This window comes from Mustelus asterias, unplaced genomic scaffold, assembly GCF_964213995.1.
Source record: "Mustelus asterias unplaced genomic scaffold, sMusAst1.hap1.1 HAP1_SCAFFOLD_1806, whole genome shotgun sequence".
Taxonomy (NCBI): domain Eukaryota; kingdom Metazoa; phylum Chordata; class Chondrichthyes; order Carcharhiniformes; family Triakidae; genus Mustelus; species Mustelus asterias.
Genome location: NW_027591751.1, coordinates 30,563 through 43,554, shown reverse-complemented (window position 1 = coordinate 43,554; position 12,992 = coordinate 30,563). Strand labels below are relative to the sequence as shown.

At 50.6% G+C, this 12,992-nt stretch overlaps 1 protein-coding gene across 1 annotated transcript in view; it reads right to left on the bottom strand.

The window, feature by feature from the left end:
• The window catches only part of LOC144488720 (kinesin-like protein KIFC3), a gene marked incomplete at both ends in the record, with an annotated part of 71,211 nt that overhangs the window by 28,895 nt on the left and 29,324 nt on the right, over positions 1-12,992 (bottom strand). Inside the window, one exon of the mRNA XM_078206820.1 lies at positions 6,815-6,988. Within this exon, the coding sequence (XP_078062946.1) occupies positions 6,815-6,988 (174 nt within the window). The remainder of the gene's footprint in view (positions 1-6,814; positions 6,989-12,992) is intronic.

The window sequence follows — 12,992 nt, the reverse complement described above, 5'->3', positions numbered from 1 at the left end:
GTCAGAGGGTCAGTGCTGAGGGAGTGCCGCACTGTCAGAGGGTCAGTGCTGAGGGAGTGCCGCACTGTCAGAGGGTCAGTACTGAGGTAGTGCCGCACTGTCAGAGGGTCAGTACTGAGGGAGTGCCGCACTGTCAGAGGGTCAGTACTGAGGGAGTGTCACACTGTCAGAGGGTCAGTACTGAGGGAGTGCCGCACTGTCAGAGGGTCAGTGCTGAGGGAGTGCCGCACTGTCAGAGGGTCAGTACTGAGGGAGTGCCGCACTGTCAGAGGGACAGTACTGAGGGAGTGCCGCACTGTCAGAGGGTCAGTACTGAGGGAGTGCCGCACTGTCAGAGGGTCAGTGCTGAGGGAGTGCCGCACTGTCAGAGGGTCAGTATTGAGGGAGTGCCGCACTGTCAGAGGGTCAGTAGTGAGGGAGTGCTGCACTATCAGAGGGTCAGTACTGAGGGAGTGCCACACTGTCAGAGGGTCAGTGCTGAGGGAGTGCCGCACTGTCAGAGGGTCAGTACTGAGGGAGTGCCGCACTGTCAGAGGGTCAGTACTGAGGGAGTTTTGCACTGTCAGAGGGTCAGTGCTGAGGGAGTGCCGCCCTGTCAGAGGGTCAGTGCTGAGGGAGTGCCGCACTGTCAGAGGGTCAGTGCTGAGGGAGTGCCGCACTGTCAGAGGGTCAGTACTGAGGGAGTGCCGCACTGTCAGAGGGTCAGGACTGAGGGAGTGCCGCACTGTCAGAGGGTCAGTACTGAGGGAGTGTCACACTGTCAGAGGGTCAGTACTGAGGGAGTGCCGCACTGTCAGAGGGTCAGTGCTGAGGGAGTGCCGCACTGTCAGAGGGTCAGTACTGAGGGAGTGCCGCACTGTCAGAGGGTCAGTACTGAGGGAGTGCAGCACTGTCAGAGGGTCAGTACTGAGGGAGTGCCGCACTGTCAGAGGGTCAGTGCTGAGGGAGTGCCGCACTGTCAGAGGGTCAGTACTGAGGGAGTGTCGCACTGTCAGAGGGTCAGTACTGAGGGAGTGCCGCACTGTCAGAGGGTCAGTGCTGAGGGAGTGCCGCACTGTCAGAGGGTCAGTACTGAGGGAGTTTTGCACTGTCAGAGGGTCAGTGCTGAGGGAGTGCCGCACTGTCAGAGGGTCAGTACTGAGGGAGTGCCGCACTGTCAGAGGGTCAGTACTGAGGGAGTGCCGCACTGTCAGAGGGTCAGTACTGACGGAGTGCCGCACTGTCAGAGGGTCAGTACTGAGAGTGTGCCACACTGTCAGAGGGTCAGTACTGAGGGAGTGCCGCACTGTCAGAGGGTCAGTGCTGAGGGAGTGCCGCACTGTCAGAGGGTCAGTACTGAGGGAGTGCCGCACTGTCAGAGGGTCAGTACTGAGGGAGTGCCGCACTGTCAGAGGGTCAGTGCTGAGGGAGTGCCGCACTGTCAGCAGGTCAGTGCTGAGGGAGTGCCGCACTGTCAGAGGGACAGTACTGAGGGAGTGCCGCACTGTCAGAGGGTCAGTAGTGAGGGAGTGCCGCACTGTCAGTGGGTCAGTACTGAGGGAGTGCCGCACTGTCAGAGGGTCAGTACTGAGGGAGTTTTGCACTGTCAGAGGGTCAGTGCTGAGGGAGTGCCGCACTGTCAGAGGGTCAGTACTGAGGGAGTTTTGCACAGTCAGAGGGTCAGTGCTGAGGGAGTGCCGCACTGTCAGAGGGTCAGTACTGAGGGAGTGCCGCACTGTCAGAGGGTCAGTACTGAGGGAGTGTCACACTGTCAGAGGGTCAGTACTGAGGCAGTGCTGCACTGTCAGAGGGTCAGTGCTGAGGGAGTGCCGCACTGTCAGAGGGTCAGTGCTGAGGGAGTGCCGCACTGTCAGAGGGTCAGTACTGAGGGAGTGCCGCACTGTCAGAGGGTCAGTGCTGAGGGAGTGCAGCACTGTCAGAGGGTCAGTGCTGAGGGAGTGCCGCACTGTCAGAGGGTCAGTGCTGAGGGAGTGCTGCACTGTCAGAGGGTCAGTGCTGAGGGAGTGCCGCACTGTCAGAGGGTCAGTGCTGAGGGAGTGCTGCACTGTCAGAGGGTCAGTGCTGAGGGAGTGCCGCACTGTCAGAGGGTCAGTGCTGAGGGAGTGCCGCACTGTCAGAGGGTCAGTGCTGAGGGAGTGTTGCGCTGTCAGAGGGTTAGTGCTGAGGGAGTGCCGCACTGTCAGAGGGTCAGTACTGAGGGAGTGCTGCACTGTCAGAGGGTCAGTGCTGAGGGAGTGCCGCACTGTCAGAGGGTCAGTGCTGAGGGAGTGCCGCACTGTCAGAGGGTCAGTGCTGAGGGAGTGCTGCACTGTCAGTGAGTCTGTCTTTCCAAGGAGGTGACTAGGTTTATAGATGAGGGCAGTGAAGTTGATTTGTTTATTCAGTTAGGCCTTTGACAATGTTCCACCAGGGAGACTGGTCAAGATGATAAGCACTCATGGGATCCAGGCAATTTGGCAAATTGGATGTGGAATTGTTTCGCGGCAGAGGCAGAGGGTGAGGGTGAGGGTGGAAGATTGTTTTTGTGACTGGAAGCCTGTGTCCAGTGCTGGCTCCCTTGCTGTGTGTTGATGATCTGGATGTGAATGTGGGGGTGTGATCGGTAAGTTCACAGAGGACACGGAAATTGAAGGTGTGGCAAATAATGAGGAAAGCCTTCGATTGCAGGACGATAAAGACGGACTGGTCAGACGGGCAGAACAGTGACAAATGGAATTCAACCCTGAAAAGGGTGAGGTGATGCATTTCGGGGGGACTAACAAGGCCAGGGAACGCACAATGAACAGTAAGGTGCTGGGAAGTACCAAGGACCAGAGGGACCTTGGGGTGCAAGTCCAAAGATCCCTGAAGGCAGCAGGACAGGTATAGAATCACAGAATCCCTACAGTGCAGAATGAAGCCATTCGGCCCAACGAGTCTGCATCGACTCTCTGATAGAGTATCTGACAGAGTATCAGAGGTGGCAGCACAGGTGGAGAGGGTGGTGAAGAAGGCATATGGCATGCTTGCCTTTATTGGACGGGGCATAGAATATAAAAGTTGGCATATGATGTTGCAGATGTATAGAACGATGGTTTGGCCACATTTGGAATACTGCGTCCAGTTCTGGTCGCCACACTACCAGAAGGACGTGGAGGCTTTGGAGAGAGTACAGAGGAGGTTTACCAGGATGTTGCCTGGTATGGAGGGTCTTAGTTATGAGGAGAGATTGGGTAAACTGGGGTTGTTCTGCCTGGAAAGATGGAGGATGAGGGGCGACCTAATAGAGGTGTATAAAATTATAAAGGGCATAGATAGGGTGAACAGTGGGAAGCTTTTTCCCAGGTCGGAGGTGACGAACACAAGGGGTCACAGGTTCAAGGTGAGGGGGGCAAGGTTCAACACAGATGTCAGGGGGACGTATTTTACACAGAGGGTGGTGGGGGCCTGGAATGCGCTGCCAAGCAAGGTGATTGAGGCGGACACGCTGGGATCGTTTAAGACTTATCTAGATAGCCACATGAACAGACTGGGAATAGAGGGATACAAAAGAATGGTCTAGTTGGGCACATGAGTGGCGCAGGCTTGGAGGGCCGAAGGGCCTGTTCCTGTGCTTTACTGTTCTTTGTTCTTACCCAGGCCCACCCCCCACCCTATCCCCATAACCCCACACAATTCCCAAGGCCAATTCACCTAACCTGCACATCTTTCAGACTGCAGGTGGAAACCGGAGCACCCGGAGGAAACCCACGCAGACACGGGGAGAACGTGCAGACTCCGCACAGACAGTGACCCAAGCCGGGAATCGAACCCGGGTCTCTGTGAGATTATGTTGGAGCTGTATAAAATGCTGGTGAGGCCACAGCTGGAGTACTGTGTGCAGTTCTGGATACCAGACAATAGGATGTGATTGCACTGGAGAGGGTGCAGAGGAGATTCACCAGGATGCTGCCTGGGACGGAGTGTTTCCGCTATGAAGGGAGACTGGAGTTATTTTCCTTTGAGCAGAGAAGGTCGAGGGGAGACCTGATCCAGGTGCACAAAATAATGACAAACATTGATGGAGTCGATTGGAAGAAACCCTTTACCTTTGGGAGAGGGATCAATATCCAGGGGGCAGAGATTTCAAAGAGGTTTGAGAAAATACCAGAGGGTGTTGGGAATCTGGAACTCACTGCCTGAGACAGGAACCCTCACAACATTCTTTTTAAAGGGTATTGATTCGTGTCACAAGTAAGGCTTACATTAACACTGCAATGAAGTTACATTTCGGGGGGACTATAAGGCAAGGGAACGCACAATGAACAGTAAGGTGCTGAGAAGTACCGAGGACCAGAGGGACCTTGGGGTACAAGTCCAAAGATCCCTGAAGGCAGCAGGACAGGTATAGAATCACAGAATCCCTACAGTGCAGAATGAAGCCATTCGGCCCATCGAGTCTGCACCGACTCTCTGACAGATTATCTTACCCAGGCCCACCCCCCCACCCTATCCCCATAACCCCACACAATTCCCATGGCCAATTCACCTAGTCGCCACACTCCGGCGCCTGTTCGGGTACACTGAGGGAGAATTTAGCACGGCCAATGCACCCTAACCAGCACGTCTTTCAGACTGTGGGAGGAAACCGGAGCATCCAGAGGAAACCCATGCAGACACGGGGAGAACATGCAGATTCCACACAGACAGTGACCCAAGCCGGGAATCAAACCCAGGTCCCTGGCGCTGTGAGGCAGCAGCGCTAACCACTGTGCCACCGTGCTGCCCCGGGTCCCTGGCGCTGTGAGGTAGCAGCGCTAACCACTGTGCCACCGTGCTGCCCCGGGTCCCTGGCGCTGTGAGGTAGCAGCGCTAACCACTGTGCCACCGTGCCGCCCCGGGTCCCTGGAGCTGTGAAGCAGCAGTGCTAACCACTGTGCCACCGTGCTGCCCCGGGTCCCTGGCGCTGTGAGGTAGCAGCGCTAACCACTGTGTCACCGTGCCACCCCGGGTCCCTGGCGCTGTGAGGCAGCAGCGCTAACCACTGTGCCACCGTGCCGTCCATATTTAAGAAGCATTTAGATGAGCACTTGGAGCACCATCGAGTGCAAGGCTACGGACCAGGTGCTGGGAAATTGGATTGGAATAGAAAGGTGCTTGATGGGCAGCGCAGACACAGTGGGCCGAATGGCCTCTTTCTGTGCTGTAAAACTCAATGACTCTATCTTTCCTAAAGTGAGGAGCCCAGAACTGGAGACAATACTCCATCTGAGGGAACTCATGATTATTTTTTAATTCATTTGTGGGACATGGGTGTCACTGGCTGGCCAGCATTTATTGCCCATCCTGAGTTACCCTTGTTCAGAGGGCAGTTGAGAGTCACCCACATTGCTGTGGCTCTGGAGTCACATGTAGGCCAGACCAGGCCTCTGGATTATACACCCTGTCACATCAGCACACGGCCATGCCATGGGTGACATGGTGGTACAGTAGGGGAATTCCACAGTAACTTCATTGCAGCGTTAATGTAAGCCTTACTTGTGAATAATAAATAAACTTTACTTACTTTACCTCCCCTATAGATTGAGTTAGAACATAGAACATAGAAAAGCTACAGCACAAACAGGCCCTTCGGCCCACAAGTTGCTCCGAATAATTTCCTTACCTTCTAGGCTCATCTATAACCCTCTATCTTACTAACCTCCATGAACCTATCCAAAAGTCTCTTAAAAGACTCAATCGAATCCGCTTCCACCACCACTACCGGCAGCCGATTCCACACACCCACCACCCTCTGAGTTGAGGGGAGGTGATGGTCTAGTGGTATTATCACTAGACTATTAATCCAGAAACTCAGCTCGTGTTCTGGGGACCCGGGTTCGAATCCCACCACGGCAGGTGGTAGAATTTGAATTCAATAAAAAATATCTGGAATTAAGAATCTATTGATGACCATGAAACCATTGTCGATTGTCGGAAAACCCATCCAGTTCACTAACATCCTTTAGGGAAGGAAATCTGCCGTCCTTACCCGGTCTGGCCTATGGGGGCGGAACAATGACACAGTGGTTGGCACTGCTGCCTCGCAGCACCAGGGACCCGGGTTTGATTCCTGGCTTAGGTCCCTGTCTGTGTGGAGTTTGCACATTCTCCCCGTGTCTGCGTGGGTTTCCTCCGGGTGCTCCGGTTTCCTCCCACAGTCTGAAAGGTGCGCTGGTTAGGGTGCATTGGCCATGCTAAATTCTCTGTCAGTGTACCCAAACAGGCGCCGGAGTGTGGCGACGAGGGAATTTTCACAGTAACTTCATTGCAGTGTTAATGTAAGCCTACTTATGACACTAATAAATAAACTTTAAACTACATGTGACTCCAGAGCCACAGCAATGTGGTTGACTCTCAACTGCCCTCGGGTAACTAGGGATGGGCAATAAATGCTGGCCCAGCCGGCGACACCCGTGTCCCACAAAAGAATAAGATGAATCTATCTAACATTTCCAGGTGAATCAATCAGATTTGTCCGTGCTCTCTAACTCACACTCGGAGTTGGAGACATTTGTGACGTGTTTCAGGGAGCAGGGAGACTGTCTGTCGGAAGGTCAAACTCGCCAGACAATTTGGATGGAGTTATTGTGGTGGGATTTCCATTGGATCCCAACATTTATCTTGGGTTGAAGATCAGTCTGAGGATTCCTGATTCCCAAACTTCCCCAAGCCCGGGATTTACCTTCCCTCAATCTGCCTCTGACCTCCACGATCATGGCACCATCTGGTCTTTGGGTTTGTGGGGGCCGGCAGTGGAGTGAGGGAGTGAATGGTCACAGCCCCACTCTGAAGGAGGGAGTGATGAGAGGTTTACCTTGTATTTGAGCTGGGAGCTGGTTTCCTCTGATCCCTGCAGTTGTTGCTCCAGTTTGCTGAACTGCTCCCCTTGTGTGGAGAGCTGATCTAGGAGCTGCCGGTTCCTCTGCTCGCAATCCCGGAGTGAGTTCAGTGTCCGTGCTGAGTCCACCTCCACATGCTGTGTGACATACTGGAGGGCAAACAGACAGAAGACTGGCAGAGTTAGTCTGACCGACTGCGCAGAGACCTCACTCTCACCCAGCTTCTCACACTGGGAGAGGCTGCACGTTTCATTTGCTCACACTCACTTGCTCACACTCACTTGCTCACACTCACTTGCTCACACTCACACCCACACATTCACCTCTCATACTTCCCAGATACCTCCTCTGATAGTGATGCAAACACCTCATTAACTCTACTGACCAACTTTGTTTAAATCAGTAATACCCACATATCCTGTGGCCATTTAATTTGTTTAGCCACTTTCTCAAATGAAATGAAAAAAGCTTCTACATCTTCTGTGCCATCTTGTCCAAGATGGCGCCGGAGTGAGGCGACTTCTTGTAAGCTGTGCCCAGCATACCTTCTAATTCTATCTTTCACTCTCGTTCTGTGCTTCTAAAACTTCATTCTAACACTCTCTCCTTTCCTTCTCTATGAACGGTATGCTGTGTCTGTATAGCGCGCAAGAAACAATACTTTTCACTCTATTTTAATACATGTGACAATAATAAATCAAATCAAGTCCTTCTCATCAAACTTTGGCAATGTTTGGACAAATTTAAATAGATCACCACCAAGTCTTTGAATACGAAGCTCTTGCTCCTTCTCACTGTCTGATCACTGTCCCCAACCGGTACTTTCCCCCTCACCACCGACAATTTTAACTGATGCTCACTTTTCACAGCCACTTTCTGAAGTTCAAATTCTCTTTTTATTTTTGTTTTGCTAGCCCCTTCCCCTTCCCTTTCCCTTTCCTTTCCCTTCCCTTCCACTTCCCCTTTCCCTTTCCCTTTCCTTTCCTTTCCCTTTCCCTCCCTTCCCCTTTCCCTTTCCCTTTCCTTCCCTTTCCCTTTCCCTTCCCTTCCCCTTCCCCTTTCCTTTCCCTTTCCTTTCCCTTTCCCTTTCCCTCCCTTCCCCTTTCCCTTTCCCTTTCCTTTCCCTTTCCCTTTCCCTCCCTTCCCCTTTCCCTTCCCTTTCCCTTCCCCTTTCCCTTTCCCTTTCCTTTCCCTTTCCTGCAATTCAAGCAGTTTCAATTCTTTTTCTTGTTGCAATTCCAACTGTTTCAGTTCTTTTACCTGCTCTTCCTCCCTTTCTCTGGCTTTCTCTGTAGCAATAACCTCCCTTTCTCTGGCTTTTCGTTCTGCCACTGTCTCTCTCTCTCTCCTTTATTTCGAATTCAAGCTGCTTTAATCCTTTTTCATATTCGGGCTATTTCAGTTGTAACTGAATTCCCGCCATTGCCAACGATCCGACTGTGCTTCTGGCAATTTCAAACACTGCGCTGTCGCCTCAATGATCTCTCCTTTCCGCACTCTGTCAGGCAATGTCAACTGCAATGTGTCTGCCAATTCCAAAAACTTTGCTTTAGAACATAATAAGAACATAAGAAATAGGAGCAGGAGTAGGCCATCTAGCCCCTCGAGCCTGCCCCGCCATTCAATAAGATCATGGCTGATCTGACGTGGATCAGTACCACTTACCCGCCTGATCCACATAACCCTTAATTCCCTTACCGATCAGGAATCCATCCATCCGCGCTTTAAACATATTCAGCGAGGTAGCCTCCACCACCTCAGTGGGCAGAGAATTCCAGAGATTCACCACCCTCTGGGAGAAGAAGTTCCTCCTCAACTCTGTCCTAAACCGACCCCCCTTTATTTTGAGGCTGTGTCCTCTAGTTTTAACTTCCTTACTAAGTGGAAAGAATCTCTCCGCCTCCACCCTATCCAGCCCCCGCATTATCTTATAAGTCTCCATAAGATCCCCCCTCATCCTTCTAAACTCCAACGAGTACAAACCCAATCTCCTCAGCCTCTCCTCATAATCCAAACCCCTCATCTCCGGTATCAACCTGGTGAACCTTCTCTGCACTCCCTCCAATGCCAATATATCCTTCCTCATATAAGGGGACCAATACTGCACACAGTATTCCAGCTGCGGCCTCACCAATGCCCTGTACAGGTGCATCAAGACATCCCTGCTTTTATATTCTATCCCCCTCGCGATATAGGCCAACATCCCATTTGCCTTCTTGATCACCTGTTGTACCTGCAGACTGGGCTTTTGCGTCTCATGCACAAGGACCCCCAGGTCCCTTTGCACGGTAGCATGTTTTAATTTGTTTCCATTGAGATAGTTAGTGACCTTATGTAAGGTATCTTGTGTGACTTCCTCCACCCCCAGAAACTTCTGAGCCTCTGAAAGAGCCATCAGTCATGTGGCACCTTGCATTTGACAAGGTGCTGCACCAAAGACTGCTACATAAGATAAAGGTGCACGGTGTTACGGGTAATGTATTAGCATGGATAGAGGATTGGTTAACTAACAGAAAGCAAAGAGTGGGGGTAAATGGGTGTTTTTCTGGTTGGCGATCAGTGACTAGTGGTGTGCCTCAGGGATCAGTGTTGGGACCACAATTGTTTACGATTTACACAGATGATTTGGAGCTGGGGACCAAGTGTAGTGTGTCAAAATTCACAGATGACACTAAGATGGGTGGCAGAGCAAAGTGTGCAGAGGACACAAAGTCTGCAAAGGGATATAGATAGTCTAAGTGCGTGGGCGAGGGTCTGGCAGATGGAGCACAATGTTGGTAAATGTGAGGTCATCCATTTTGGTAGGAATAACAGCAAAATGGACTATTATTTAAATGGTAAAAAATTGCAGCATGCTGCTGTGCAGAGGGACCTGGGTGTCCTTGCGCAGGAATCTCAAGGAGTTGGTTTGCAGGTGCAGCAGGTAATTAAGAAGGCAAATGGAATTTTGTCCTTCACTGCTGGAGGGATGGAGTTTAAAAACAGCGAGGTTATGTTGCAGCTGTATAAGGTGCTGGTGAGGCCACACCTGGAGTACTGTGTACAGTTTTGGTCTCCTTACTTGAGAAAGGATATACTGGCACTGGAGGGGGTGCAGAGGAGATTCACGAGGTTGATTCCGGAGTTGAGAGGGTTGGCTTATGAGGAGAGATTGAGTAGACTGGGGCTATACTCATTGGAATTCAGAAGAATGAGGGGAGATCTTATAGAAACATATAAGATTATGAAGGGAATAGATAAGATAGAAGCAGGGAAGTTGTTTCCACTGGTGGGTGAAACTAGAACTAGGGGGCATAGCCTCAAAATAAGGGGAAGCAGATTTAGGACTGAGTTGAGGAGGAACTTCTTCACACAAAGGGTTGTGAATCTGTGGAATTCCCTGCCCAGTGAAGCAGTTGAGGCTACCTCATTGAATGTTTTTAAAGCAAGGGTAGATAAATTTTTGAACAGTAAAGGAATTAAGGGTTATGGTGAGCGGGCGGGTCAGTGGAGCTGAGTCCACAAAAAGATCAGCCATGATCTTATTGAATGGCGGAGCAGGCTCGAGGGGCCTGATGGCCCACTCCTGCTCCTAGTTCTTATGTTCTTAGTCTACACCACACTCCATATTTAAACTTGAATACAACACCTGAAAAGAAAACACAATTATGCTCACCACTCACTGTCTTTGAGTTCACTAATCCCAAATCAATCAAGAAATACAGATTTCAATCTCGCAACAGCCCCCAGTTGTTATGGTTCAGGTCAGAAACTCCAAAATGTTTTATGAAATCCGCTTGAACCATACGTTTGCCTCTTGAATTTGGCGAGAGTGAGCATGATAGGTTTCACCTCAGGTATGATTCAAATGACCCACTTGGGAACTTTTATCAAACAAAGTTTATTGAAGAATATAGTTAACATGTACAGTAAGAAAATTAGCAAGAACTTTTATCAATTACAAACCAGAAATAAAACAACCACAATAATGTATAATCCTTCATGAATATCTCTAATAGAGGTCATAGAATCATAGAGGTTTACAGCATGGAAACAGGCCCTTCGGCCCAACTTGTCCATGCCGTCCTTTCTTTTTAAACCCCTAAGCTAGTCCCAATTGTCTAAATGCTTTTTAAAAGATAAAATTGTACCCGTCTCTACTACTAACTCTGGCAGCTTGTTCCAGACACTCACCACCCTCTGGGTGAAAAAATTGCCCCTCTGGACCCTTTTGTATCTCTCCCCTCTCACCTATGTGTTCCCCATGGACAACAAAACCCCTTCTCAAAGGTTTAATACAGACTGCTGCTCACGTGATACTGGGGTCGGTTCTATTCTTTATGAGGCTGCAGACAAACACTCCAGTGGCTCAGAGCACTTTGAAAACAGGACAGGTTTCCAAGACCCCCAAGAGACTCTGGTCCAGCCTCCAAAACAGCAAACTCCCACTCTTCAGGGAAGCAAGATCTGATTTTCAGCTAACTAACAGAATCTCCAAAAAATCCAACAGGGAGAGAGAGGGTCTTGATGTTTTTAACACTCCAGCTCACAAACTGAAACTGAAACAGAAAGCCCCGTCCCCTGAGCTGCGCACAGGTATCCCTCCCACAATCACATCACCTGTCAGCTGCAGAGACCATGATTTAAAAAAAATCTCTTAAAGGGACGCTAACATCACATTCCAAACAGAAGAAGGTGGAAGAGAGAATGTCCGGGGTGCGTGGGGTCCTTAATTATGCTGGCTGCTTTGCCGAGGCAGTGGGAAGTGTAGACAGAATCAATGGATGGGAGGCTGGTTTGCGTGATGGATTGGGCTACATTCACGACCTTTTGTAGTTCCTTGCGGTCTTGGGCAGAGCAGGAGCCATACCAAGCTGTGATACAACCAGAAAGAATGCTTTCTATGGTGTATCTGTAAAAGTTGGTGAGAGTCGTAGCTGACATGCCAAATTTCCTTAGTCTTCTGAGAAAGTAGAGGCGTTGGTGGGGCTTTCTTAACTATAGTGTCGGCATGGAGGGACCAGGACAGGTTGTTGGTGATCTGGACACCTAAAAAGCTGAAGCTCTCGACCCTTTCTACTTCATCCCCGTTGATGTAGACGGGGGCCTGTTCTCCTTTACGCTTCCTGAAGTCGATGACAATCTCCTTCGTTTTGTTGACATTGAGGGAGAGATTATTGTTGCCGCACCAGTTCACCAGATTCTCTATCTCATTCCTGTACTCTGTCTCGTCATTGTTTGAGATCCGACCCACTATGGTGATGTCATCAGCAAACTTGAAAATCGAGTTGGAGGGGAATTTGGCCGCACAGTCATTGGTGTATAAGGAGTATAGTAGGGGGCTGAGAACACAGTCTTGTGGGGCACCGGTGTTGAGGATGATCGTGGAGGAGGTGTTGTTGCCTATCCTTACTGATTGTGGTCTGTGGGTTAGGAAGTTCAGGATCCAGCCGCAGAGGGGGAGCCGAGGCCCAGGCCACGGAGTTTGGAGATAAATTTCGTGGGAATAATGGTGTTGAAGGCTGAGCTGTCGTCAATAAATAGGAGTCTGACATAGGTGTCCTTGTTATCTAGGTGTTCCAGGATTGAGTGCCGGGCCAGGGAAATGGTGTCTGCTGTGGACCTGTTGCGGCGATAGGCAAACTGTAGTGGATCCAGGTAGACTGGGAGGCTGGAATTGATTCGTGCCGTGACTAACCTTTCGAAACACTTCATAATCGCTCACTCTCCCTGTTGCACACTTGCACACTAGTTCACACTCTCCCTGTTGCACACTCTCGCACTAGTTCACACTCTCCCTGTTGCACACTCTCGCACTAGTTCACGGTCCCCCTGTTGCACACTCTTACACTAGTTCACACTCTCCCTGTTGCACACCCGCACACTAGTTCACAGTCCCCCTGTTGCACACCCGCACACTAGTTCACAGTCCCCCTGTTGTACACTCACACACTAGTTCACAGTCCCCCTTTTGCACACTCTCGCACTAGTTCACAGTCCCCCTGTTGTACACTCACACACTAGTTCACACTCTCCCTGTTGCACACTCTCACACTAGTTCACAGTCTCCCTGTTGTACACTCACACACTAGTTCACAGTCCCCCTGTTGCACACTCACACACTAGTTCACACTCTCACACTAGTTCACAGTCCCCCTGTTGCACACTCACACA